Source organism: Apodemus sylvaticus, chromosome 15 (genome assembly GCF_947179515.1).
Source record: "Apodemus sylvaticus chromosome 15, mApoSyl1.1, whole genome shotgun sequence".
NCBI classification, from domain to species: domain Eukaryota; kingdom Metazoa; phylum Chordata; class Mammalia; order Rodentia; family Muridae; genus Apodemus; species Apodemus sylvaticus.
Genome location: NC_067486.1, coordinates 69,430,372 through 69,454,866, shown reverse-complemented (window position 1 = coordinate 69,454,866; position 24,495 = coordinate 69,430,372). Strand labels below are relative to the sequence as shown.

At 52.2% G+C, this 24,495-nt stretch overlaps 1 protein-coding gene across 2 annotated transcripts in view; it reads right to left on the bottom strand.

The window, feature by feature from the left end:
* The window catches only part of Xxylt1 (xyloside xylosyltransferase 1), a 121,889-nt gene that overhangs the window by 88,875 nt on the left and 8,519 nt on the right, over positions 1 to 24,495 (bottom strand). The window contains exons 1-3 of one of the 2 annotated variants that reach the window (XM_052158262.1): positions 16,792 to 16,952; positions 16,578 to 16,697; positions 1,546 to 1,693 (exon numbers count right to left, since the gene is read on the bottom strand). In XM_052158262.1, the coding sequence (XP_052014222.1) occupies positions 1,546 to 1,693; positions 16,578 to 16,679 (250 nt within the window). In that variant the 5' untranslated portion in view covers positions 16,680 to 16,697; positions 16,792 to 16,952. Of the gene's footprint in view, positions 1 to 1,545; positions 1,694 to 16,577; positions 16,698 to 16,791; positions 16,953 to 24,495 lie in introns of those variants that run through there. The other variant, XM_052158261.1, reaches the window with a different exon arrangement.

Here is a 24,495-nt window from a genome sequence, read left to right as displayed (position 1 = left end):
TGGGGGCTCTGGGGAACTGACACATGGCTTTGTAAAGATCACCTTTGGATTGGTAATTCCACCCTTGGGAAACATCATGTGAAATAATCCTAAAGAAAGAAGATAATTTTTCCAAATATGAACTTCCACCATAGTCTAATTTACAATATTAAAAAGCCAACAGGATGCGCTGAGCCAGCCCAGGACAGGGATTAGTGGTACAGTGCGCCAAGCTTCCTTCACCTGGTGAACCGGGAAACCTTCAAGGCTGTGATCACGCACAGCATGGGAAAGTGTGACATCAGTGGCTGTGATCACGCACAGCACGGGAAGGTGTGACGTCAGTGATCATGCACAGCACGGGAAGGTGTGACGTCAGTGGCTTTGCTGATGCCATCACTTGCTTGTGTGTTCTCTGAGTTGAAATCAACTTTCTATCCTGACATACAAGAAGACCCAGAAGAATCTAAGCGCAAAGTCTTTAAACTGCATGTCAGTAGAACACAGCGGTAATTAGTGATGCTGAGCTTATGTGGTGTAAAAACATAACTTTTCCTTTTTTATTACTGTTCTCAGATAGTTTATGAATCTTTTAAAATGGAACAAGAAGAGAAGAGTGTGACCCGAGAGGCAGAGCACTTGCCTAGCACTCATGAGGACCTGGTTAGGTCCCCAGGACAAGGGAAAGACAAACATGTTTTTAAAGTTCTTTAGGAACATGGGATGACCTTACGCTACAAACACTAAGGAGGGCAGACAGTTCACAGAAACTTAACTGGTGTCTTTGGAAGAAAACAGCAGCTACGACGCACATGTAAGCACAAAGAACAGCAGCGAGGAACCTCTCAAGGCAGCATCTGGCATGTCCCTTTGGAAAGCTCGGCTGGCTGGACAGTGTCAGCACGGCCGTGTTTCATGCAGCATCCAGACTTCCCGGCAGACTACGGCCCAGATGTCACAGGAAGCACAGCGCTGCCCCCTTCTGGGCCACAGAGTTAGTAACTCCTCATGGCTGTTCTTAGTAAGTACATCTTAGGTATAGTCACGAACAAATCTCTGGAAGCACATTAACATTTGGAAAAAGAACCCAAGAAAACACTGGGTATTTGGGTTAAAGGGGCTCCTTCCACTTCCTGTCGGCCCTGGGCGGCCTATGTTACCTTAGTCAGAGCCATGCACACAGCTGGCAGCAGAGCAGGGGCCAGCACATGACCATGGATTCTAAGGGAACAGGAGCCACATCTGTACTGGGCATTCCCAGAAAGCTCTCATCTGGGTCACCTGAAGGGGCAGAGAGCTCTCTGGAGTCAGGGTTCTCAAACAGACAGCCATGACTTTGAAGGAGCACTGCCACCTGAATGACTATATAAGACGTAAGTAGAAGACAAAGTCTTAGTTTGTGTGTCATTCACAGGACTAGGAGATCAAGCAAGGGGACAATGCTGTGCCTGGTTCTTTGAAGGACCCTAGCCCTGCCTTCCTCAAAAATAGGGGCTCAGCCACCCTAAGCCCGGAAGTGCACGGAGCCTGACACCCCAGGGCCCCACTTGTGGCCATCCTGGTTACCTTTGGGCATGATCTGGTGCATGGCAACAGAGAGGAAGAAGATGGAGTCACTGTAGTAGGTCCCGGAGCCGGCGCTGAAGTGCTTCTGCATGGCTTCCACGACTGGAAACAGCTTGTCTGTCAGCACAGCAACATCATGGAAGATGACCTGTGGTGGGACGCAAGAAGACCCCAACAAGTCAGCCAATCACTTCTCTGAGCCCGGGAGACAGAAACAGACAGGGTGGAGCTAAGAGGACGCCGGAGTGATGGGGGGTGGGGAGGCAAAGGAAGTGAGGAAGGGCGCTAAGGAGCAGAGCCCAGGCAACCAGGCTGGCAAGGACACTGTTGGGGACCGGGCAGGGGACGTGTGGAAGGAGAGGCAAGGAGTTGCTTTCTGGTTTCAAGCTTCACGACAAGAAGCCTGGCTCCCATGCCAGCAGGAGACAGGCCAGGTGTGGGCACCGCCCGGGACATTCACACTCAGGTCAGGTGAGCTCCACTCCACTCGCCTTCTGCCATCCATGACTCTGCCCAGGTTTCCCACGTGATCGCACTTCCTGGACTACCAGAGCCTGTGGTCACTGCGTCCAGCCCCACACCATGGTTCCCTAGCCAATGGCTTCTGATTGTCCGCTTTTGCTCTGAATTTCTAATATTTCTTATTTCTCTCTAAACTGTATTTCTTTTAGTTCGTGTTTATTTCTGTCCTCGGTCTCTTTCAATTTCTAAGATATTATAGAGCTTAATTTAGCAAGGAGTGGTAATTCACTCCTGTGAGGTCTAACACTCAGGAGGCTGGGGCAGGAAGATTACTCTAAGTCCAGTCCAGTTGCGGAATAGAGCCCTAGCTCACAACAGCAGGGGCCCACTGTCTTTACCACTTCTTCCCCCCCTAACGCCTCTTTCCGCGCCTTTCACACCTTCGTCCCGTTTCTGGCACTCTTTTTCCTTTGTCTTTCCTTCCTATGGTTTGCTGTTTCTCAACACCAATCCCAAATCGCCTCTTTCCCACACCTCATACCTTCTGGCCCTGCCCTGGGATCTCCCTCGGGATAAACCTCACCCTCTCTGAAAATCCTCTGTTGGGCCCCATAGTCATTTTCTAAACACACAGATTTATATTTTTCTTCTTAGCTTCAAAACCTCAACTCACTGCCCTCAGGTCCAAACCTCTCAAGCAAGGCCCGTGATGGCGGCTCTAAGTTTCCTCACCACCTGCCTTCATGACTGGAAAAGCTGACCCCTCACCCTTACCCTGCCCACGAGCCGCCCCTTTATGGCCTGTACCCTTGAAGCCTCCCCTGGCTCTTCCCCTGTGTGGAACTCCCTCTCCAGCCTTCACAGCACCTCCCATGATCCTCCAGGCCCCTCCCACACCCACCTTCCATGGGGTTTGGCTGGCTATGACTGCCCCCTGCCCTGTAAAAGCTGGCTGCATCCATGCCAGGCCACAGTTTGTAACCTGAAGGAAAACTCTCTGGGCAAGAGCCTTAGTCCCTTCGTGGATGGCACAGAAATGGCAACACTCACCCTTGTGGTAACACTGAGGTGACTGAGGATACGCACCCAGCTCAGGGGCTGCCAAGCTGCTCTCATTCCTTAGCCCCGTGTCCTGGCCCCCTCAGTCTCTCTTCTCACAGACCAGGCATCACCCATGTGACAGCCTTCCCAGCACACCCGCATCACATCTCCAAACCATCACCAGGGGCTGGAATAGAGAAGCTCTAAGAGCACAGGAGGGCTCCCAAGAGCCAGACATCTCCATAGTCATTAAAAGGAAAGGGGCGTGTGTGTGTGTGTGTGTGTGTGTGTGTGTGTGAGGGAGGGAGGGAGGGAGAGAGAGAGAGAGAGAGAGAGAGAGAGAGGGATATACATGAGGGCAGGGCCTACCTCAGCCTCAGCCAAGACCAGAGAAGCAAAGCACTGTCAGCGGCTACCTTACCCCACCCCCAGCCTCACATCACCCAAGCTTCCCCAGCAACAACTATATCAGTCAGCATTAATAGATTTATTGAGGACAAACAGATCGTCAGTACATTTGTTTCATGAGCTGTACTGTTTAGCCTGCTCCAATGAATCTACTTAAAGAAAAATGAATATATTCCAAGGATATACTCATACAGCAGGAAGCAAGCCACAGACACCAAGTGTGAATCAAAATGCCCAGTCAGTCTCCGAGCAGGAAGCTGGTCTGAAGACTGTGGTCCCTCCAGCACCATCAAGCCTGGATCCCGTGGGCCCAGCCCAGGCTCCAGTCGACCGAGGGCTGGAGACCCCCACCTCACGAGCTACAGCAAGAACTGCCACGGAACCTAGGGACCCAGGGCTGTCAGGGCTGTACAGTAGCAGGGACTGAAGGCAGTCAGCCAGTGAGAGGGCCGAACAGTGACTGAGGCCAATGCAAAAGGGTGGTTTACAGGGACGCGGACGAGAAACATCAGGTCACCACTTGTTACACATCTTAAAACTTCAAGACCTATTACTTATAAAGCATTTCCCACACTCAACCTAAGATCTTCTTCCTCAAACCCTTGACACAGACTGAGTCACCAGAGTGTGCCATCTCTCATGTAGGACAGAGCCCATTCTGAGCTCATGAAGAAGCTACTGGAAGTGTCCCGCCCCCAATGACTTACCAATCGTACAGCAAGACAGCTGGTTTTCTAATCAGCATTTAATCAGATATTTGTAAGCCCTCCAGCATCCTAGCTCAACTGAAAGAAATGACAGATGCCGCCATCCTGCATGCTTAGCCACTTAACTTTGCCAGGTACAGCCCAGAGCCAAGTTGCTTACATGGAGGGCTCCTGGGGTTCCTGACTGCCAATCTAGTCAAATCAGTAAGTCTGGGTTCAGTGACAAACCTTGTCTAAAAACAAGGTGAAGTGACTGAGGCAAACACCCGACAGCACCTTGGGTCTTCATGTGCACATATGTGCATATGCGCATGTCTGTCTGTCTCTCTTTCTCTCTCTCACACTAACACACACAGACACACACAGAGAGGGGGGGGGAAGAGAGGAGGGGAGGGAGGGAGGGAGAGAGGGAGGGAGGGAGGGAGAGATGGAGGGAGGGAGGGAGAGGCATACAGACAGAGGACCGACCCCTGCAGAGGCCTCACTGGGTCGGTAAGAGTCACTAAATGGGCCATGTCCCTCACACCGGGAAATGCTCTTCCCCAGCCCTCTCCCTGCTGACAGCCTCCCGTTCTAGGCCATCTGCGAGGACATGAAATAGCAGGTAGGCCTTTCCTGGTGACAAGCACTGGACACATTCCCAAAGAGGGACTGTTCTCCCTTTGGGTGTTAACCTCTCCTGTGGAGAAGTTAGCGCCTACTCACCGGAGCACCACCCACAGACCTAAGTAATGACCCAGCCCATGCCTGGCTTGCAGAGCATGAACCACTGTGCTCACTGACAAGAGTCTGCTGAGGAGCTGCTTAAAGGAGCATGGGTGGTCCTCGAGCGGCCAGTTTTCCCAAAGCCAGAATGAAAACTTCCTATAGCTGCATAGACGAGCCGTGTAAGCATGCTGTTTTGTGTACTGTGAAAAGATTGTCCTTGTGCTCTTCAAATGCTGAGTCCTCTGCCCTCATAACTTCTTACAATCCACACCTGGCATTATAATGCTTATTCCAAACACCTCCTGTTTCAAGTTGTGTAAATAGTGCTTACCATTTATTTATTCTTTGCCTTGTCAATAAAAGCTGATCAGCCAATGGCTGGGCAGAAGAGAGAATAGGATAGGACTTCTGCCAATCAGGTGAGGGGAATAGACAGAAGAGTGGGGTTGGGGGATTCAGTCACAAGGAGGTGAGAGGAGACAGCATAGGAAAATATACCTAAAGCCCAGAGAGCCAGACCAATACTGGAAGGTTCAGAGGATTAAAACAGACCAGTGACTGCCCAGGCACTGTGCTTGACTAAATAAATCTATCCCGTTCATTTGGGAGCTAGCCGGGAGTAGAGAAAAGCTAGATACCTACTGAAGATTTATGTGTTTATTTTATGTATATGAGCACACCACTGCTCTCAGAGACACCGGGTACAGCGAGGGCGGGACGCCGTCTGTCCGCTGGTCACTGTGGCTTGTGCCGTCTGTCCGCTGGTCACTGTGGATTGTGCAGTCAGCAGAGCACATCAAGGCCATGGGACTCGCAACCCCTGAGCATCTGCTGAACTGCTGGAAGACGAGCAGAGTGGGTGGCAATCACCGTCCAGAAGGAAGACTGCAGGACCTGCTCCCGCCCAGGAGACCCCAGTAGTAGTCCAGGAATCCCCTGGCCCTCAAAGTACCTAAACAGAAATTTCTAGTTCCCAGGACTGACTCTAACCCTGCAGGGACACCGTCCTTCTTTCACCTTTAACCTACTAGTCAGGGTGTCACAATCCTATATCCAACCTGGGAGCTGCTTCGCAGTATCTGTGAAGGTTATGAAAGGTTATTTCTGAAGTCAAGTCAGAGGTGTTTCCTTAAATGAAGTCTTCCTAGACCAGGGAGTGACAGACAGATCTTCAAGTGACAGATGGAGAGGACGAGAGACCTCTCATCTCTCGGTTTTTAATCTCTAATGAGTCCCCACACCAGCGCCAGTCATGTGTGGCGAATGCTGCCCTCTCCAGTAACTTTAACATCAGAAAGAAAGACCGCTTAAGATAAGCGAACAAAGCTCTGCCTTTGTTGGTTTTAAATGGAAAAGGTAAAAGAGAGATCTTATGAGAAAAGAAACACAGCACTATGCCCTGTGACTTTTATTGCTTTTTCAAGATGTCCCTCATGAATGGAACTCAGAAGTTCCTGACAGGAGTGCAGGCAGCAGAAGAGGAACCGGAGCCTGCCCATCTAATGCCTAAAAGCATTCAAGAGCCTTCCCACGGCCAGCTTCGCTCCCTCTTCAGAAGGGAGCGCCCTGTGCCTGGTCCTCACTGGGTCCACCAGGACAGGACAGCACCCTGTGAGAGCCCTGCCCTGGTCTTCACTGTGTCCACCAGGACAGGATAGCACCAGCACCCCTGCCTGCCCCCTCCACCCACTTCCCCTCACACTGTACACCATCTGTTACTCTGAGGGATTCCTGTAAAAGTCCCAACATTTTAGCCTTTATTCCCATTTAGGTTTTATCCTCAAACCCAGAAACTTCTTTTTGAGAGAGGTGAGGAGACTACAAGCCAAATGAGATGGGCCTCAGGGAGAGTGCATAATGGGGGGGGGGGCAAAGCCAGCACCAGGGGACCCATGCCTCCAACACACCTGCCAGCTTCAACTGCTGCCCGGGGAGTCTTCAGCATCAGGGGGCACAGGCTCTCCCAGGGGGCCTGGCTAGCCTATAGATGTGTGCACTGACCCCAGGGAGCCAGACTCCGGATCTGGAGTGAAGCCGGGGCACTGTATGGGGACCTCAGCTTGCACAGAATGCAAGTTCCACTAGGGCAGCCACTGTCTGTCTGTCGGTCCATCTGTCTGTCTGCCTCTTCCCTTCTCTGAGGAACCCAAGCTCCGTGACAGTACCTGACACACACACACAGCCCATGGTAATACAGGCTGTCGAGTTTTAGAGAGCTGAAAACTTGGGCAGAGCTGCACAGGATCCTTTGTCTCAAGGTTGGCTGCAGCCCCAGGTCTCCCTCCCTCGTTATAAACCCGGATTCACCTGACGACACTGGACTCTGAGCACATCTCTCAAGCTGCAGGAACGCAGACCATTTAGCCAAGCACAGGTGCTTTGTAGCTTAGGGAGGAGACAGCAGGTCACAGGGAGCCCTAGATCCTGCCTCTGTCAAGCCAGGTCCCCAAGACCAGCCACCCCCGAAGGCTCCTTCCTAGAGGCTGTGGCTAAGCGTCATGACAAAATCAAAAGAAGCAGCATGCACACAGCATGCCACACGTGTGAGCCATTTGTTAAGGAGAGAGAGTTCTGTGGTTAGCTCAGTCAGGGCCGAGACGTGATGCTATCTATGCTTCAGAAGTGAGCTTCACTAGCAGAGAAGGCCTTGTGATCGGGAAGCTATCATCAGGCCTTGAGATGGGAAAGTATTAAAAATCAAGTCATGTGACAGTCATGTTGGACAGGATGGCACAGGGGGACCTGGAGAGAAGCTTCAGAGAAACTCTCCAAGGAAATATCTGACTCTTCTATTGTTTCTGGAGTGCCAAGAAGCACAGAGGGGCCAGCAACTGGGCTGGACCAACAGCTATGAAGCCACAACACAGACAGCTTCATACTGCAGGGGCTGTGCTAGTCAACTTCCCATGTTCCTGTTCCGTGGTCCGATAAACACCACGACCCAAGGCAGTTGGGGGGAAGGGTTTATTTCATCTTACAGCCTACAGTCCATCCTGAAGGGAGTTGGGGCAGGAACTCCAGGCAGGAACTGAAGCAGAGACTATGGAAGAAGATGGCTTGCTCCTCCCACAGAAGGCCGGGCCCTCCCACATCAACCATTTATCAAGAAAATGCCCCACAGAATTGCCTACAGGGCAGTCTGAGGGAGGCAAGTCTCTCTCTAGCTTGTGTTAAGTTGACAGCACAGGGGCATGGCATGGGATCAGGCTACTTAACCTAACTGGCACCTTAAAGGGGAGGCCTGTGATCTAACACCACCTTAAAGGGGAGGGCTGTGATCTAACACCACCTTAAAGGGGAGGGCTGTGATCTAACACCACCTTAAAGGGGAGGGCTGTGATCTAACACCACCTTAAAGGGGAGGGCTGTGATCTAACACCACCTTAAAGGGGAGGGCTGTGATCTAACACCACCTTAAAGGGGAGGGCTGTGATCTAATACCACCTTAAAGGGGAGGCTGTGATCTAATAGCACCTTAAAGGGGAGGCCTTTGACTGAACACCACCAATTCAACTCTCTAGATTCAGGCATGAAACTGGACCCAGTGAGGTGGGCAGAGGTACAGGCTGCAAGTCAAGTCACAGGAGGAGCCAAAACCAGGCCCAGGGCCTTTACATCCAGCTCTGGGCGTGAACAGAGAAGGCCCAGGTAAAAGGCTATCCCGACTAAGACTGGGCTTCACTCTCAGTACTCTTCTCCAGACACTGAAAAGTGGAGAAAATTACACAAAGGTTCCACCCCAAACCTGCCATCTGTCACGAACTGCTGCCTCCTACACAGGCTGAAGTAAGGTCTGGGGTGGCAAGGTGAGGGCCACCTGGGCATCTTCTAGAGGGAAATGGGTAAAGCAAGGCCTGCCCATGACAAACACTACATAGCAACTGGAATGACCAATGAAATCATTTCTATAACTACTTAATAATGCAAAACATAACATCCTGATTTCTCTCTACAGCAGTGATAAATGCCGTGACCACACGCAGTCTGGGATGAGAAGGGTTAACTTCCGTCCTTGTCCACATCCCAGCTGTGGTCCAAGGGAGTCAGGGCCGGAGCTCAAGGCAGGAACCTGGAGGCAGGAGCTGAAGCCGAGACCATGGGATGGGGACACTGTTTCCTGACTGACTCTCTCTGACTGGCCCAGCTACCTTTCCTATGCACGCCAGAACCACCTGCAGTGACTGGCAACCACCCACAAGGAGCCAGGCCCTCGCTCTTCGATGTTAGTCAAGAAAATGTCCCCACAGACTTGCCTACAGGCCAATAGGAGAGAGGCATCATCTCAACTGAAATTCCCTCTTCCCAGAAAACTTCAGCTTATCTCAGTTGACATAAAAACTGATCAGTACACACAATAAATATATACATGTATATATGAAATGAAAATAAAAGTAAAAATAAAATTTACCAGACACCAGTTTCCTTCTTATCTAGGACAAGAACTATCCTGAAGGAGCAGCCAGAAGACACGGGGTGGGAGCCAGCCACAGCTGGGTGCTGCTTCTGAAACTGAGAATCTGAATGGGACACAGCAATGGCAGTGCCGCCGACAGCAGGACTGTCCTCGGCGGCTGGGCACAAGCGCCAGCATCGTCCCTCCCACACCACAACTGAGCTCTGCCTGGCTGGGGCCCCACCTTCAGTGACGAGTAAACGATCAAGTGTGAGCCAGCCGAGAGACCCTGTGTGCCGGGCCGTGGGAGACATGCTCATCCAAAGCCCAATCCATCCCAAAATCCTGTCTCAAAAATTTACAGAGAACTGCTTATAAAATAAAGGTGAGAGCATACCACGTGAACAGGAAGTGTGAAACAGGCAACGAGGTCACTATGAGCCTACACTGTGACATGCAGGTCCCATAAGTGAAGTGGACAGAGAAACACACACACACACACACACACACACACACACACACACACTACACCAGCAAGTGGCAAAGGGCATGGGGGAGTGAGGAGCGTTCCTGAGAACAGGACTTTTAGCCTCCAGGAAGGCTCTGGGGTCCAGGGCCAAGCATCAGAGCAGAACATCCTCATGGCCAGCAAGCTGTTCCCACACACCTCTGGGTGTAACAAAGCCCTCCAGAGCTGTGGAAACAAGGCCAGATGCTGCACGTGTCCCACAGGAGGCCAGGAGGTTAAACAGCAAGAGCTCCAGCTTGAACAGAAGAGGCCATTCTGTTTCGTTTGCTCTCGGAAGTCTTCCAGCTCTGAGAGCGCCCGAGAAGGAGCAGTTCCATGGCCGGTGCTTCTGCTCAGAGCCAAGAGTCTCCGTGAGCCCAGAGGACCAGAAAGGAGACAAACCCACCAGCTTCAGGGCCTCAGCAATGACTGCTCACAAACCGTAACTCACCATTGGCTATTTACACTTTGCTGGGGTCAGAGGGCCCCAGCCAGGTTGTGCTTTCAATTGTGACCGGTAGAGGAAGACAGTGTCCTTCAAGATGTCCCAGTGACTCCAAGGACAAGCTCTACTCAGGAAGCCGAGAGAGGCCGCAGGGTGGACAGTGCCCAGGCTGGGCTACGTCCTGTTACCCAGGACAACCCACCTTCCATGAGCTCCCGCACGCACTCCCACAGGCATGCCCGTAGCTCTCGGGCCGCGGCACACACGTCGGCAGTGACCAGCCCCACCAACGACGAGGGCCAACCATTGGTTAGACATACCTTACAAGGTGTCATCTCCTAGAACCGCCAGCGTCTCACCTCCCTAGCATCTTCTCAGCTGCTCCAGAGCCAGAGCCACGCCTTCAAGCTTGTTCCTCTTCCACTGACAAACCTATGGACCAGGCTGAGGCACTGCACCTGCCGCAGAGCTCAGATGAGGAGAGGCGAGTGCCGGCCTGGTGAGCAGGGCCCTGGGGGGCACGCCAGGGACAAGCACGGCTACCCCAACCCAGGACGTGGACTTTAGAGACCTCTCAGGAAACAAAGCAGCCTTACCTATGGGCCCTATAAATCACCTACCAGCTGCTGAACACAGACAGGTCCTCTTCCCACACTCATTCACTTGATCCACGTGTCCCTTGTCAGTGGAGGAAGTCCCTCACAGAAGGAAAATAGCTACCTGAGGCCCCTGGAGGCGTGATGGGCAGTCGGAAGCTGAGCTGTACACACTTGTGCCAACACCAGGGCCATTCAGCAAACCCATGCCACTCCTACGTGAGGCCACACAGGAGGGAGAGAGAAGCCAACATGATCTCTACCCCCAGGTCTGCCCATCTGGCCCTCTCCCAGTGTGGCAGACGGAGGCAGTTGGGTAACAGCAGCGCCAGACTAAGTGTTAGGGGAACAGGCCTTCGAGAGGGATGGATTCTCCAGGCAGGTGTTTGAGCTGGCTAGGAAGCCAGGTACCCTAGTTTCATTCCTGTTACTCTGGTAAAATAACCTGAAAATGCCAGCTTGGGAGAGAAAGGGTTTATTTGACTTCACAAGTCCAGGTGATAGTCCACCACAGCCCGGCGACAGACCAGGACCACAGCTGATCACATCATAGCCACAGGCAAGAGCAGAAATGCTGCATTTCTGGGCGCTGCACTATCAAAGCCTCCAGTTCCTCCTCCAGCACCTGGGGCTTGTGAGGGCTTCGGCCCGCCGCCTCCAGCTCTGCCACCCGCACACACAGCTGCAGCTCCCCTTAGCAAGTGCCCCATAGCACTGGCATCTCCGTCTCCTGGGGTTCCCACTACAACTAAGGCTGCATGTCCCAGCTTCACAAAATGGCCATTGAGGGCCGCCGCACAGGAACACTAACCTGCCGAATGGTTCCTAGCCTGGGCTGCTCTCCACAATCCCCTCAATCTTGTCTTCCATGTCTTCCAAACCAGTCCATTGTGAAGGACACTTATGACGTTGCCAGGTTCTGCTACCAGCGTGAGATATAAACTAGCCTTGGCTACAGCTCTATCAGTTCCTGTGTGGACCCGGAAGAAACACTCTTCTACCTAGCAGCAGGCTGGAAGGCTCCCTTACAATGGTGCTGGATAGTCCTTCAATCAGGGCTGCTTTGTTGGAGCCAGCCAAACACCATCCGACCTCTACCAAGCAAATCAGTCCATTATCCTTAAACTGAACTTCCCTCTGACTCTCAGGACAGAAGCAAAAGGAACATAGGTTCCTGGGCAAACAGCATACAATGGCCCTGGCCCTGTTCCCAACAGCATCCTTGCTCTCCTCCGAAACCTTCTGAGCTGAATCCCAGCGTCTGTTTCTCTCAGCATCCTTCCAAGTTCCCTACCAGAATGACGCAATGAGCCCTGCTCCCAGCTTCCAGTGGCTTTCCTAGCCCAATGTACCACAAGTCTCCATGTCACCCCTGCCCCACACGGTCAGGCTCACCATTCCTCCGTACTAACTTCTGTACCAGCTTATCTCTGTCACTGTGATAAAATACCCTGACTCCAACTCAGCTCACAAGTCCAGGTCCCAGAGTCCCCACCACAGCAGGGAAGTCATGCTGCGGACTTCACACAGCTAGTCACATCTGCTCAGCAGAGAGACACCTTCATGCTTACTACTCAGTGTTTGCTTGTTTGTTTGTTTTTTAAAGCTATGTTTAAAATGTGTGTGTGCATGCAGTGTGTTGAGGTTCCCATGGAGGCCAGAAGAGCAAGTCAGAGCTAGAATTACGGGTGATTACAAGCCACTGATGTGGGTGCTGGGGACTGAACCCAGGTCTTCTGAAAGAGCAGCTGCTGAACCTCTCTCCAGCCCCCCACCCCCTTCTCCATTTTAATACAGTCCAGGACCCAAACCCAGGGACCAGTGCCACCCACAGTGGGCTGGCTCCCATGTCAATTAAAGTAATCAAGCTTACCTCCCACAGTCATACCCAGAGGCCAGTCAGATCTAGACAATTTCTCACCAAGACTCCCTTCCCAGGTAGTTCTAGATTGTCTTAAGTTGACAATTTAACCTTCACACCATCAGGAAAGAACAATTTAGAAGAGTTTCTGGGTGCCATCTGGGGCGGCTCACCAGGTCCAGAGACCATGGAAACAGGCACAACTGGATGCAGGGACAGGCAGGACCAGGCAGGGGGAAGCCGTGGATCCCTCCTCCACCCAGCTATGCCCCACCGACCCCCCACCTCAGGTCCCAGAGGCCCAGAGCCTGGCAAAGGCATCAGAGCTCAGTGTGGGAAAAGGACAGAATGGTGGAGCCTGCACCTGAGGCAGCCCAAAGGGTGCCACTCCAGGGGCACCGTCACAGCTGTCACCGTACACAGACCACAGGCAGAATGACCACGGGAAAGTGAGAGTAAGTAAATTCATCCCGCCAGGAAAGAAAGCTAAAGAGGTAAAGATAAGAACCATCGAAAACTCTGGAAAAGAACCAGAGAGGGTGGGGGAGACAGGGACCCACACAGTATGGGGTCCTCTAGTCCAACTGTGTGATTACTGTCATTTTAATAACAATGGCTCCTACTTGGTCCCTAGCTGGTAAACTGTTTAGGAAGGATTAGGCCTTGTTGGAGGGGTTTCCAGTGAAATCAATGTTTAGAGGTTTCAAAAGACTTTGTGATTTCCATGCACCCTGCCTCAGGAACAAACCAAAGAGAAGGTGGGCAGGAGGACATGGACATGGACCCCCACACACACACATACACATACACACATACGCACACACATACACACATCTCCTGTTTGCTGATCAAGAAGTGAGCTCTCAAGCTGTTTCTCCCGCCATGCCCTTGCTCTGCCATCTTGGACTCTAACCCTCTGAAACAGGTAATGCTTCTTTTGTAAGTTAACTTTGTTATGGTGTCTTTATCACAACAGAAAAGTGACTAAAAGTGCCTTATGTGAGCCTCTGGGCTTTCCCTGGGCCCAGTTTCCTCACAGGTAACTTGAAGGCACTTGACTTTTTCCAGCCCAGACTTCCTGTGACCCACCCCAAGGGCAGGCAGGAGGCAAACGCCCCCACCGGAGCCTATGGAGGCACTGAGCAGAGGCTCCTTCTGGGACACAGGGCCCTGCTCTTCATAAATTACTTGAAAACTCTGGACCAACTGGTGAGGGGACAGGATCACATGTGTAAGCCCCATGGACAATGCACAGGGCCCCTGGCCACCATTCCACTGGGGCTCCAGATCTCAGAGCATCCCCTGCTTCAGGGATTTGGGAGACCGCCCAAATCGGCAGCCATTAAGGAAGGCCAGGGCTCACAGGTCAGAAGGTCAGGGGCCCAGCCCAGCCCAGCCCAGCCCAGCCGCTCACTGCCCCTTGGCAATGGATGTGCCCTGAGCCGGGGCAGCTGGGAACCCTGAGGAGGGAACACTTCCACACTGAGCATTGTGCAGACAGAGGGCAAGACCAGGAGGGCCCCAACACCACGCCTGCTCCTTGGGGGCTCTGTCAACTGAGGTAACTGCTGCCACGCTTACAGGAGAGAGCTGGGGAGAGTCCATTCCCCTCATCTCAAGAGTGAGGCCAGCAAATCAACCAAAATCTCCCAGCAATGGAGACTCTCTGAGGCTCATTCCAGGAACTACCCCAGGAAGAGCTGAAAAATGGCCTCTGCCCTTCATCTCCTAGCCTCCATTCAGAAAAAATTCTAAAATACGCACTTGCAACTTCCTGGTACCCATTTTAGACCTACCAGTAAGAGCTGCTCATGTGACTCAGGGCTGGAAAGCCCCCACCCTTCTGCCACCGTCTGCATAAAGGGCCTCCCAGAGGCCAGAAGGAGAACTTGCTAGTCAGCCCGTGGCATTGCAGGAAAATGACAGACCGTTTAAGAGCAGGGCCTCAGTGGGAGCTGTGTGTGAGTGTGTGGACAGGCAGCAGAGGCCAGCCTGCCTGGCAACCAAAGGACACACCTGTCTCCCAGCACCAGGGTTAAAGACAAGGGCCACCGCATCTTGGTCTTCACAGGGCTGCTGGGGATGTGGAATCGGGTCTTCATGCTTGCCCAGTAAACATTTTACCAAATGAGCCATCTCCTAGCCCACAGTGGGAGTTCTTAATGAACTGGAGGCGAGCCCTTGAAGGGAACACTGGGACCACTGCCCTTTCTTTTTCCTTCCTTTCAATTCCCAACCAGGTGAACTGGGGTCTACACTGTGTGTTTCCTGCTGCTGCTGCTGTCTGACACCCCACCAGAGACCTCGGACAAATGGTTTTGTTTGATTATGGATTGAAAGGTTAAACCTGTTATCTAAAATAGTCCTCGGTGGGCTATGAATATAACTTGATGGCAGAACATTTGCCTAGTATGCAAGAGCCCCTAGATACAAACAAACAAATAAACCTCTCCTTATAGACTGAGTATCTGTTAGTTTCTTACTGTAATGGAAAAGATACATTGTCATTGTAATGGAAAAGCAATCCATCACTTACAGGTGAGAAGCTAAAGCTCAGACACACTAGAAAGCCAAAAGAGAAAGACCTGAACCCAGCACGAATATGCTAGGCCCACCCTGTTCACCAATGTCTGGGACAAGGGCAGGTGCTGAAGGCGGGGACAAGCTGGCAGCCTCTCCTGGGCAGGTTGGGAACCGCCCTAGCTCTTACAGTAGGAAACAATAGGAGTCCTTCACAGTAGCATCAGGATTTCTTCATAATGCTACAAGATGGGGCAGTGGGGTTCAAAAACTTGAAAAACATCTCTAAAACACCATGGCCATCCTAGCTGGTCTCAGGCAGGGCAACCCCTACTGGAGAGCTGATGTCAACGGGGAGCCCTTCTGATCAGCATGATCCCACATGCCCAGGAATAGTGCTCACAGAACACCCATGAGGTGGCAGTCAGCTGCCCCGTCACTTCCTGTAGCCCCAGGCCACTGCTCACCCTTACTGTCCACCTGCCCCCATTCCACCTGCACTGAGCCCCACCCTCCCCCAGATCTATCCTATCACTCCATGGAGACACACAGAAGAACCCGCCCTGCACTTTAGAAGCTGGCAAAGAGGCCAGATTCAACACACTAGGGGTAGGGGAAGGGACTCATGGGTATGGGGTATCAGAGCCGGGTGGGACCCCACACTAACAACACAATAACAAACCAGCCTCCTGGGAAGCGTAGGACTACAGAGAGCAAAGGGATGGACAGATTCAGGAGAGGAAGCTCCCCTTCCCCAAGCCAAGCACAGGGGTGTGATGTGATCCCTCCAGAAGCTGGGCAGGCAGAACTGCCTGCAAGCCAGGCACCCTGGGCAGTCTCTACAGCTGTCCCTCCTTGTTGCTGGATGATTTGTTAACCCCGTAGCAAACATTCCCTCAAACAGGCTCCCCTCCCCTGCCCGCTTGTCTCCGCCAGTCAAAGGCCTACCATCCCAGAGGCCTCTGTACCCTTTTCTACAAATTACCACTAACAGCATCCTCAAAGGCCTTTGCTCCTCACAAGCAGGCAGTCTCTGCATCCTCACAAGCAGCCCCACACACTCCAGGAATCCCCTGCTTTGTCTTCCTGGCCATCAGACAAAGCTGGGTAGCTGGGTGGGACACTAAAGCCAAATTAATATTATGCCTGACCTGCGCCGCTGCCCTGGTCCCCCAGTGAATCCCTTCTAGAACTGCATCTTGGTCAGAACCCCACCAGGCTGACCATCTGGGCAGATCTCACTGACAACTCCCCAAACACATACACACACTCACACTCACCACACGCACACTCACACGCACACATACATGCATACATACACATGCATGCATGCACGCACATACCCAGTACTGAAAGAACCACAAGTATGGAGCCCAGGACCACCTGAAGCGGCAGGAGCTGAGACTGCAAGCGTGCCTGTGAACATGCAGGAATGCAGGGCTGCTGGCATGGCCTTCTAAATCTCCAGTCCTTCAGCATCACCATCTCTGTGCAGTCAGACCACTGAGAGGAGGTAAAGCGAGCATCTCTGTCAGCTGTTCGTGCTCGCCCGCCCGCTCGCCCGCCCGCTCGCCCGCCTGCTCACCCGCCCGCTCACCTGCCCGCAGGTCGTCACACTCACAGATGCAGTGAGTCTGCCCTCGCTGCCTTCAAGACACAGCAAGCACAGCCGGCAGCTCTCCGCCGACTCCAGAGGAGCAGGCAGACATTGAGAGCCTGCACCGGCACCAGGTAGGAAGGAAGGCTGGGGGCTCTGAGGGGTGGGGACGGGTGAGGATTAGAGCCTCTTCCTTCCAGCAGCAAAGACACGTGTCTATGGCACAGATGCCCTCCCCTCCCCATCTGACCTCAGCCTGATTAGTGCTTCCAGGAGAAGGCAAGGATACAACAGAGCACCCAATAAAGCACCCCAGTCAGTTCCTGGGATGGGGGAGGGGGAGGGCGCAGACAGGAAGGAGGCTGGAGGCCAAGGCGCCTTGAAGTAAACCTGGGTAAGCGCGGTTATTGCAAACTCACTGCATCACCCTCCAAGTGGCGATGCCTTCTAGAATGCTGAGAAGGCACCTGCTCTCTCACACCTACTCAGGAACCGGAAGTGGCAGCCACCCTTGCTGAGAGCCAGGCAGGCCCTGCGCTGTCTCGCAGCTTTCTCCCACAGATAGCTTGGACGACCATGAGGGAGAGGGAGTCAAGAGTGGCAGCTGGTCCCAAACGTCACGTAGGACTTGAACCCAGGTCCCGGGCATTTTCCTGGAGGCCCCAGGACAGACTGTTGAGAGGAGGGAGGGCTGTGAGCGAGTGTGAGACAGTTCCCAGCTACAGTGTCTGAGGAGACCTGGAAAGGCAGGAGGGCACACAGGGGGCACCTCTTCCTGCCTGAGGCCTCCTGTGCAGGGTGACAGATGCCAGACTCTGTGGCATTTCATTCCACCACAGAGGATTGCTTAATTGGGGCTTTTAAACAGTAATCACCCCCAATAAATAAAACAAATGGCTTTAATTTGAAGCACATTAAGTTAGCAGCAAGCATGATACCAGCTGACATGGCTTGGCTCAGCTGTTCTAAACAGGTAGAGCTGCTTTCTGTGGTGGGGCCCTCTAGGTCAAGGGCTCTGCGGCCTGGGAAGAGCGGTGGAAGATGATGAAGGACAGCTGACAGGTCCTCCATGTGTCACAGAACAGTGGGCGTGGCCAGGGACAAAGCCAAGTTCTAAGCAGAGAGGATATGAGGGAAGCAGCCGGGGTCTCTAGCTCTGTCCTGTGGTGCACGGGCATAATGAGGGTGCCAGAGGCCTGTGAGTCAGGCAGGGGCCCTCTGGCCCACAGGACAGCCGCAATCCTCCTTCCTTCACCAGTTAGGAGGACTGGGGTGGACCTGAGGGGTGGGAACCCCAACTCTCTGCCAGCCAAGGACCTGAAGCTCCTGCATTGCCCCAGCACCTGTCTCCACATCTGAAGCAGGATCCAGGCTCAGGTGACAGGGTATGTCCGGGAGCACTACAAGGCCAGCTGGGCAGCACCAGCTAAGCTCCCAGACTTCCTCCCTTTCTGCACTCCTTCTACCAGAGAACCAGATCCAGCTGTCCTGGAGACCCATTAACCACATTCAATCAGTCTCATCAACCCGGTTTACACTGGACAGGAAGGAAAAGGCCCTCAGAGAGGCCATGTGGCGACCTTTCTTTGGTCCCTTTTTCTAAAGCCCTGGGAGTCTGGCGGTGAAAATGCTAGACCCAAAGCCAAGCACCGAACGAACTAACACGGTGCCACAGCGCCCTCCAGCGGCCAACTAGGGACGGTGGCCCTCCACTACCCAGGCGTTCCAGAAGCCTTTGCCACGTGACTGGGCCTCTTCTCATGCAGACCTGGGCGACAATTTTCCCAAGAAAGCCTTAGACTCCGAAGTTCCACAGAGGTCTCCCCAGTGGGCTACCCGGGCATAAGCTCCCCAGTACTGACCCAGGCACAGAACTGGAAAGTTGACAAGGTATCTAAGAGAGCAGAGGCCTTCCTTCCCCAGGGAGTCAGATACAGGGAAGCCAAAAGCAGGATTGTGAGGCCCACTAGCCATGTTCTTCAAATTACACAGGTTTCGAAAGATCTTCTAAAGGTAGGAAGAGGAGAGTTAAAGTAGTTGGGAGGGTGTGTTTGTAAAACACATTTGGGTTGTTACAGTTTGAATATGAAATATCCCTGACACTCAACAAATGAAAATCATGTGCCAAATGCTCAGGCCCCAAAGCAGCAGGCTTTCAGGGAGTGAGCACATCTCTGGAGCCCTGAACACTGGATTAACTAACCCCCGATAATCTGGTGGCACTATGGGGATGCGGTGGGGACTAGAGCAGGGCATAATAAAAGTAGGTCACTGGGGCTGTGTGTGCCCCTGGCTGTCTGATGTGCTGTAAGCAGCCTTGTTACACCTTTCTGCCATTATAATGCCCACCTCACCCCAGACCCCAACGGTGGAGCTGGAGCCTCTGAAAACTGATGGCAATTAATTACACCCCCCCCCCATTTTCTCTTGGGTATTTTGCCTCGGTGACAAAAAGTGGCTTAAGGAAAATTGGCGTTGGAAATTAGGTGGCGTTGCCACTGCATCTGACCACCCGGCCCACAAGTCCTTGCAAGTGGCTTGTGGGAGAAACTTGGGACTGTGGGAGAAGCCCTGGGGCACTGTGAGGAGAGCTTACAGGTGATTCCATGGTCTCAGGACCATGCCTATAGGCACTGTTGGGGTTCTGTCTAAGCTCCACCCACACCTACCTGGCAATAGCCCCAGAGATCTGGCCCACTATAAGAGGGGCTACTTGCTTCTCCTCTCCCTCTTTGCTCTTTGCTCTCCCATACTCTCTCACCTCTCTGCCCCTGGTGTTCTTCCTCCCGCCCCACGTGGTCATGGCCGGCCTCCACTCTCTCTATTCTCTCTCTCTCTCTCTCTCTCTCTCTCTCTCTCTCTCTCTCTCTCTCTACCACTAACTCCCATCCCCTATTCTAAATAAACTCTATTCTATACCATGTCTGTGTGTGTGTGGTCCCTCAGGGGCAGAGGTGCCCAGGCAAGGGCCCGCCTGGACACCTTCCCCCATGCTGCCTAGCCACACTCACCTAACCCCCTAACCCCCCCCTTTAAGCCCCTTCATCATCCTGCTGCCGAAAGTCCTTCATTGGTGCATTGGCCGGGAACGAGAAACACCATGGGAGATTAAGCCTCTTCCACCAATGGGTAAGTCTTACACCCCCATTGGTCAGAGCAATAGTCTCTGCACTTCCCGCGTTTCCCCGCAGGACCGCCACTGTTCTGTCCCTCCTTCCCGGTGAAACTCGCCGGCAGCGGCGGCAATGCCCGCGAGCGCTGAGTGCCACCGGGCTCGGCTATCTAATTCACCCCATGTCTTATTGCTAGGTTATTGGTTCCCCTTGTTTTCCCGTGCGCATGCACACGGGCTTGGCAGCCCATGGGGCTCATGGCGCACTGGCCACGGATGCGGTTGCTCCCAGGGGCCTCACGCAAACCTTCCTGTTCCCCGCTGCCAAGCCCTGGCCTTGGCTCCGGCTGCCAGAGCGGCCGCCGCCGCCGCCGCCAGACCCCCCTCCCGCTCCAGAACTGCTGCGGAAGCTGCTGCTGCTTCTGCGGCTGCCTCTGCAGCAGCTCCGCCCCTCCCGCGCCGTTGCTAGGATATGAAACAAGCTACTTCCCAGCCACTGCAGGCTACCTAACTTCCTACTTCCGCTGCTGACAGGAAGTTCCGCCCTGCGCATGTGCGATCATTAACTTTCATCAGAACCGCCGCAGGTTCTGGTAGCGCAACTGCTACCCGTGGCGAGGTCTCTCCAGGCTCTCAGAATCGGCTGCGCTCCATCCCTGCTGAGCGATGCTGCCTCCTCGCCGCAGCAAGCCTGCACTCCTTTCCCATTGCTGCACCCCACCCCCCACCACCATACTGTCCTGCTCTGCTGGCTACAGCACAGATTTCTAGGGCCTTTACCTGCAAAAGCCTAGCCACAGCCCACGCCCAGCTCCACACTGGCTGCTGGGATGCTCCATCAATTCTACTACCCGATTCTCTCACAGCTCTATGGCTTCTCCCTACCACCCTGTCTTCCCTCTTCTACACTGCGTGGTCTCCCAATGTCCTCTACTGTTAATACAGCAGGCCATGACTGGTCTTGCAACCATGCACAGGCAGGAGAAGCAAGGTTGGGGGACTGGGTCCCACAGCCAAGCGGTCCACACTGGCTTCCACGATCCCGGATATCGGATTGCACTTCCTTAGCATACACCATTGGCCTAAAAAGATAAGGTCTTTCGGTTGGCTGGGCGGTTTCTTAAGTTCAGAAGGGATCTGGCCAGTCTTTTCTGGAGCTAGGTGCCTCCCCAGCTAACACTTGTTTTACTCAAAACCCCAAGTGTCTCCTAATCCAGAAGTAATCCTGAGTCTCCCCATTGGCTTCCAGCTGTCCACTCAAACCCTGGCCAGGCAGGATACTTCTTCTGGCTTTATTGCCTCAGCTCCCAGGGGCCCTCATGATGGTCTGGACCCTCTGGCTTAGCTGCCGTTATTTGTTATATATACTCTTCGGGACACCGATTGTGTAATAACAATACCCCCGCCCACCTGATGGGTAATAGAGTGTCTTCGCCAATACCTCCAGGCACCCCACTGGGATGTCTCCTGGAAAATCTCAAGTCTCTGAAACTAACGCACGATTTGAGGCGGTCAAAACTAATAAACCTCTGTAATAAGGTCTGGACTCAATATAAGCTAGACAATAATTCCAAATGGTCACCTAATGGCACCCTAGATCCAATTGTTTTAAGGGATCTTAATACATACTGTCAGCAATCCGGTAAATGGGACCAAATCCTATACGTTCAAGCTTTTATCTATCTCCGGTCTAAGCCTTCTCTTTGCGCTGCCTGCTCCCCATCCCAGCTCCTCCTAGCCATGAAACCTGCTCACCCTCCACTAGATGGCATTACCTTCAACCCTGCTGACGAACCACCTCCGTCCACTCGCCACAGACATGTTGAGACTACAAGATCTCAAACTGCAGCCTCAGTTTCTCCCTCTCACCAGGTCTCGGAGTCTACCAACCCGACCTCCCCAGATGTCCCCTCTCCCTCTGTGCCAGCAAAGGACCACCACAGACGCCTTGAACTGGCGCCAACCTTTACCCCTCCTATTACACGTTCTAAGGCTACGGCCAAACCCCCAAGTTCTTCTCCTCCAAAGACACCTGACCCAGCACCAGTCCTTCCTCTGAGGGAAGTGGCTGGAATTGATGGTCTGGCTAGAGTACATGTTCCTTTCTCATTGAGTGAACTTTCTCAAATAGAAAGCAGACTGGGTTCTTATACCTCTAACTCCTCTAACTTTATTAAGGAATTTCAGTACATTACTCAATCTTACAACTTGACTTTTCATGATGTTTATATGATTATTACTAACAATTTACTTCCCGATGAACGCAGGCGAGTTTGGGAAGAAGCAAAAAGCATGCAGACGAAATTCACCAGACAGACAGAAGCTATCCAATTGGATCTCAGACAGTGCCTGACCAAGACCCGCTATGGGATTATAATTCCACGGCTGGTATTTTAGCCAGAGACAGGGTTTCTCTGTGTAGCTCTGGCTGTCCTGGAACTCACTCTGTAGACCTCGAACTCAGAAATCTGCCTGTCCAGAGATGTCAGACAGGGATGGTGTGCACCCCAACCTGGGCTCACTACCCCCTTCCATGAGTTAGAGGCACTATCCCTTATCTTTAGGCCATTCACAGTACACCACTCTAGAACAGAATTTGCTACATTTTGTCCACACACAGAGATTTTTAGTAAAGCTGAACTTTAAAATGAGGTAACAATCTGGTAAATAAAATGAAAAAGCAGAGTGTCCTGGGTAGTCTACAGCACTGACTGGAGCAAAAAGCAGGCTTGCTTTTAAAAAAGTTGTAGTTTAGCAACAGGTTAAAAGTGGATAGTAGTTGAAAAAAATAAGAACCATTAAAAAAAAAAACACACACACAGCAACACCAGGGCAGTGAGATGGCTCCGCAGATAAAGGAACTGGCTTTATACCACACACACAATAAATAAGTTTTCAAACTGTGTTTATAAAAAAGCTAACTAAGAACTTTGCATCAGGACAATAGGAGAGCTTCTCTGAAGTAGCCAGCCCTATCCTGGGGCTCAAAGGTCTAAAGGAATGAAAGACTTCCCAGTTGCTTGCACATGAAGGACCAGGTAATTCAGTGCTTCCCCAAGTGCAGCCATCCAGAGTCTCAGAAGCCCCTGCATCTATGACTCAAGTGGTCAGGGTCTCCAGCTGAAGGCAACGTTGGCATGCCCCATGCGATGCTGGGTTTATATACACACCAAAAGTATAAGTTATAGATGTGGGGCTGGCAGCCGTGAGAGGGTCACACATGAAACTGTACACTCCAATGAGACTCTATGACAGAGGTCCTCACCCTTCCTAATACTGTGGCCCTTTAACACAGCTCTTCATGTTGTGATGGCCCTTAACCACAACAGTATTTTCTTGCTATTTCACAACTATAATTTGGCTACTGTTATGAATTATAATATAAATAGCTGATATGCAGGAAATCTGATATGTGATCCCTGTGAAAAGGTCATTGGGCCTCAAATGGAGACCCACAGGCTGAGAACCACTGCTCTAGAAACTTGAGGCCCAAGAACATGAACCACCTGCCAGGAAAAGTCACAGTAACAAGCACAGGCTGGCCAGGAGAGAGGCTGTTAGCATTCTGGCTAAGCTCTACCCCACAATTGCCCACAACAGCCAGGTCAGCCTGACCCACTATAAAAGGGGCCGCTCGCCCCTCCTCCCTCTCTTCTTCCTTTCTTGCTCTCTTTGGCTCTTGCTTCCCTTCCCCACTCCCCATTCCCCTCCCCCCTCTCTCCACTGCTCATAGCCGGCCTCTACTTCTCTACTCTCTGCCTTTCTCTACCCCTACTACCCTTTTCACTCCCATCCCCGTGTCCTGAATAAACTCTAGCATGGGCCACGCCCTGAATAAACCCTTAGCATGGGCCCACTGAGACAGTCCTTTCCCCACTCCTCCCCACACCCCCACAGAACATATCCTCTCTTTATCTTTTATAAACACATCAGAGGTCGGAAGGCCTGGGGGGTTTCCCAGGCACTTGGCCAGGAGTCTCACCTGAGATGGGGCAGGAGGTGGAAGTGCCTCCCTGCAGGCAGGCTGGGTAACTCTAGTCCTCCCTCCTCTCCAGGCTACCCCGCCCACCCCGCCCACTCTCTTTTTCCACAGTATATTGGAAGTTTGTAACTTGCTTTTTAATTTTACAGGGGTTCACAGCTAAGAGTTTGCCTTGAATCTCAGAGGAGACTTTGGCCCCCCCCTTTTTTTTATCAATACTGGACCTGTGCCTATAAAGGTCTTGGTAATGGACCAAACACATTTCTTTTGCAGTATGAACCCAGGAGCCTTTTGGGGGCTGGGAATGGAATGTTGGCGGTTGGATATGAAATGCCTCCTCTATATACTTCTTGAATTTTATCAGAAATATCTTCCATGTAAATCTTCAATTCTATCATAAAATGTTTCTACTTCCTTTTTCAATTAATTTAGCAATGTTTTATGTCTACCATTTTACTCTTTAACTTTCAATGAAAATTGTCAATTTTAATGTGTTTTCCTATACATTTCTTCAATTTTATGAGAAATATTTTCCATGTAAATCTTCAGTTTTATCATAAAATATTTTACTTCCTTTTTCAATAAAAAGAAGGAAAGAAGGAAGGAAGGA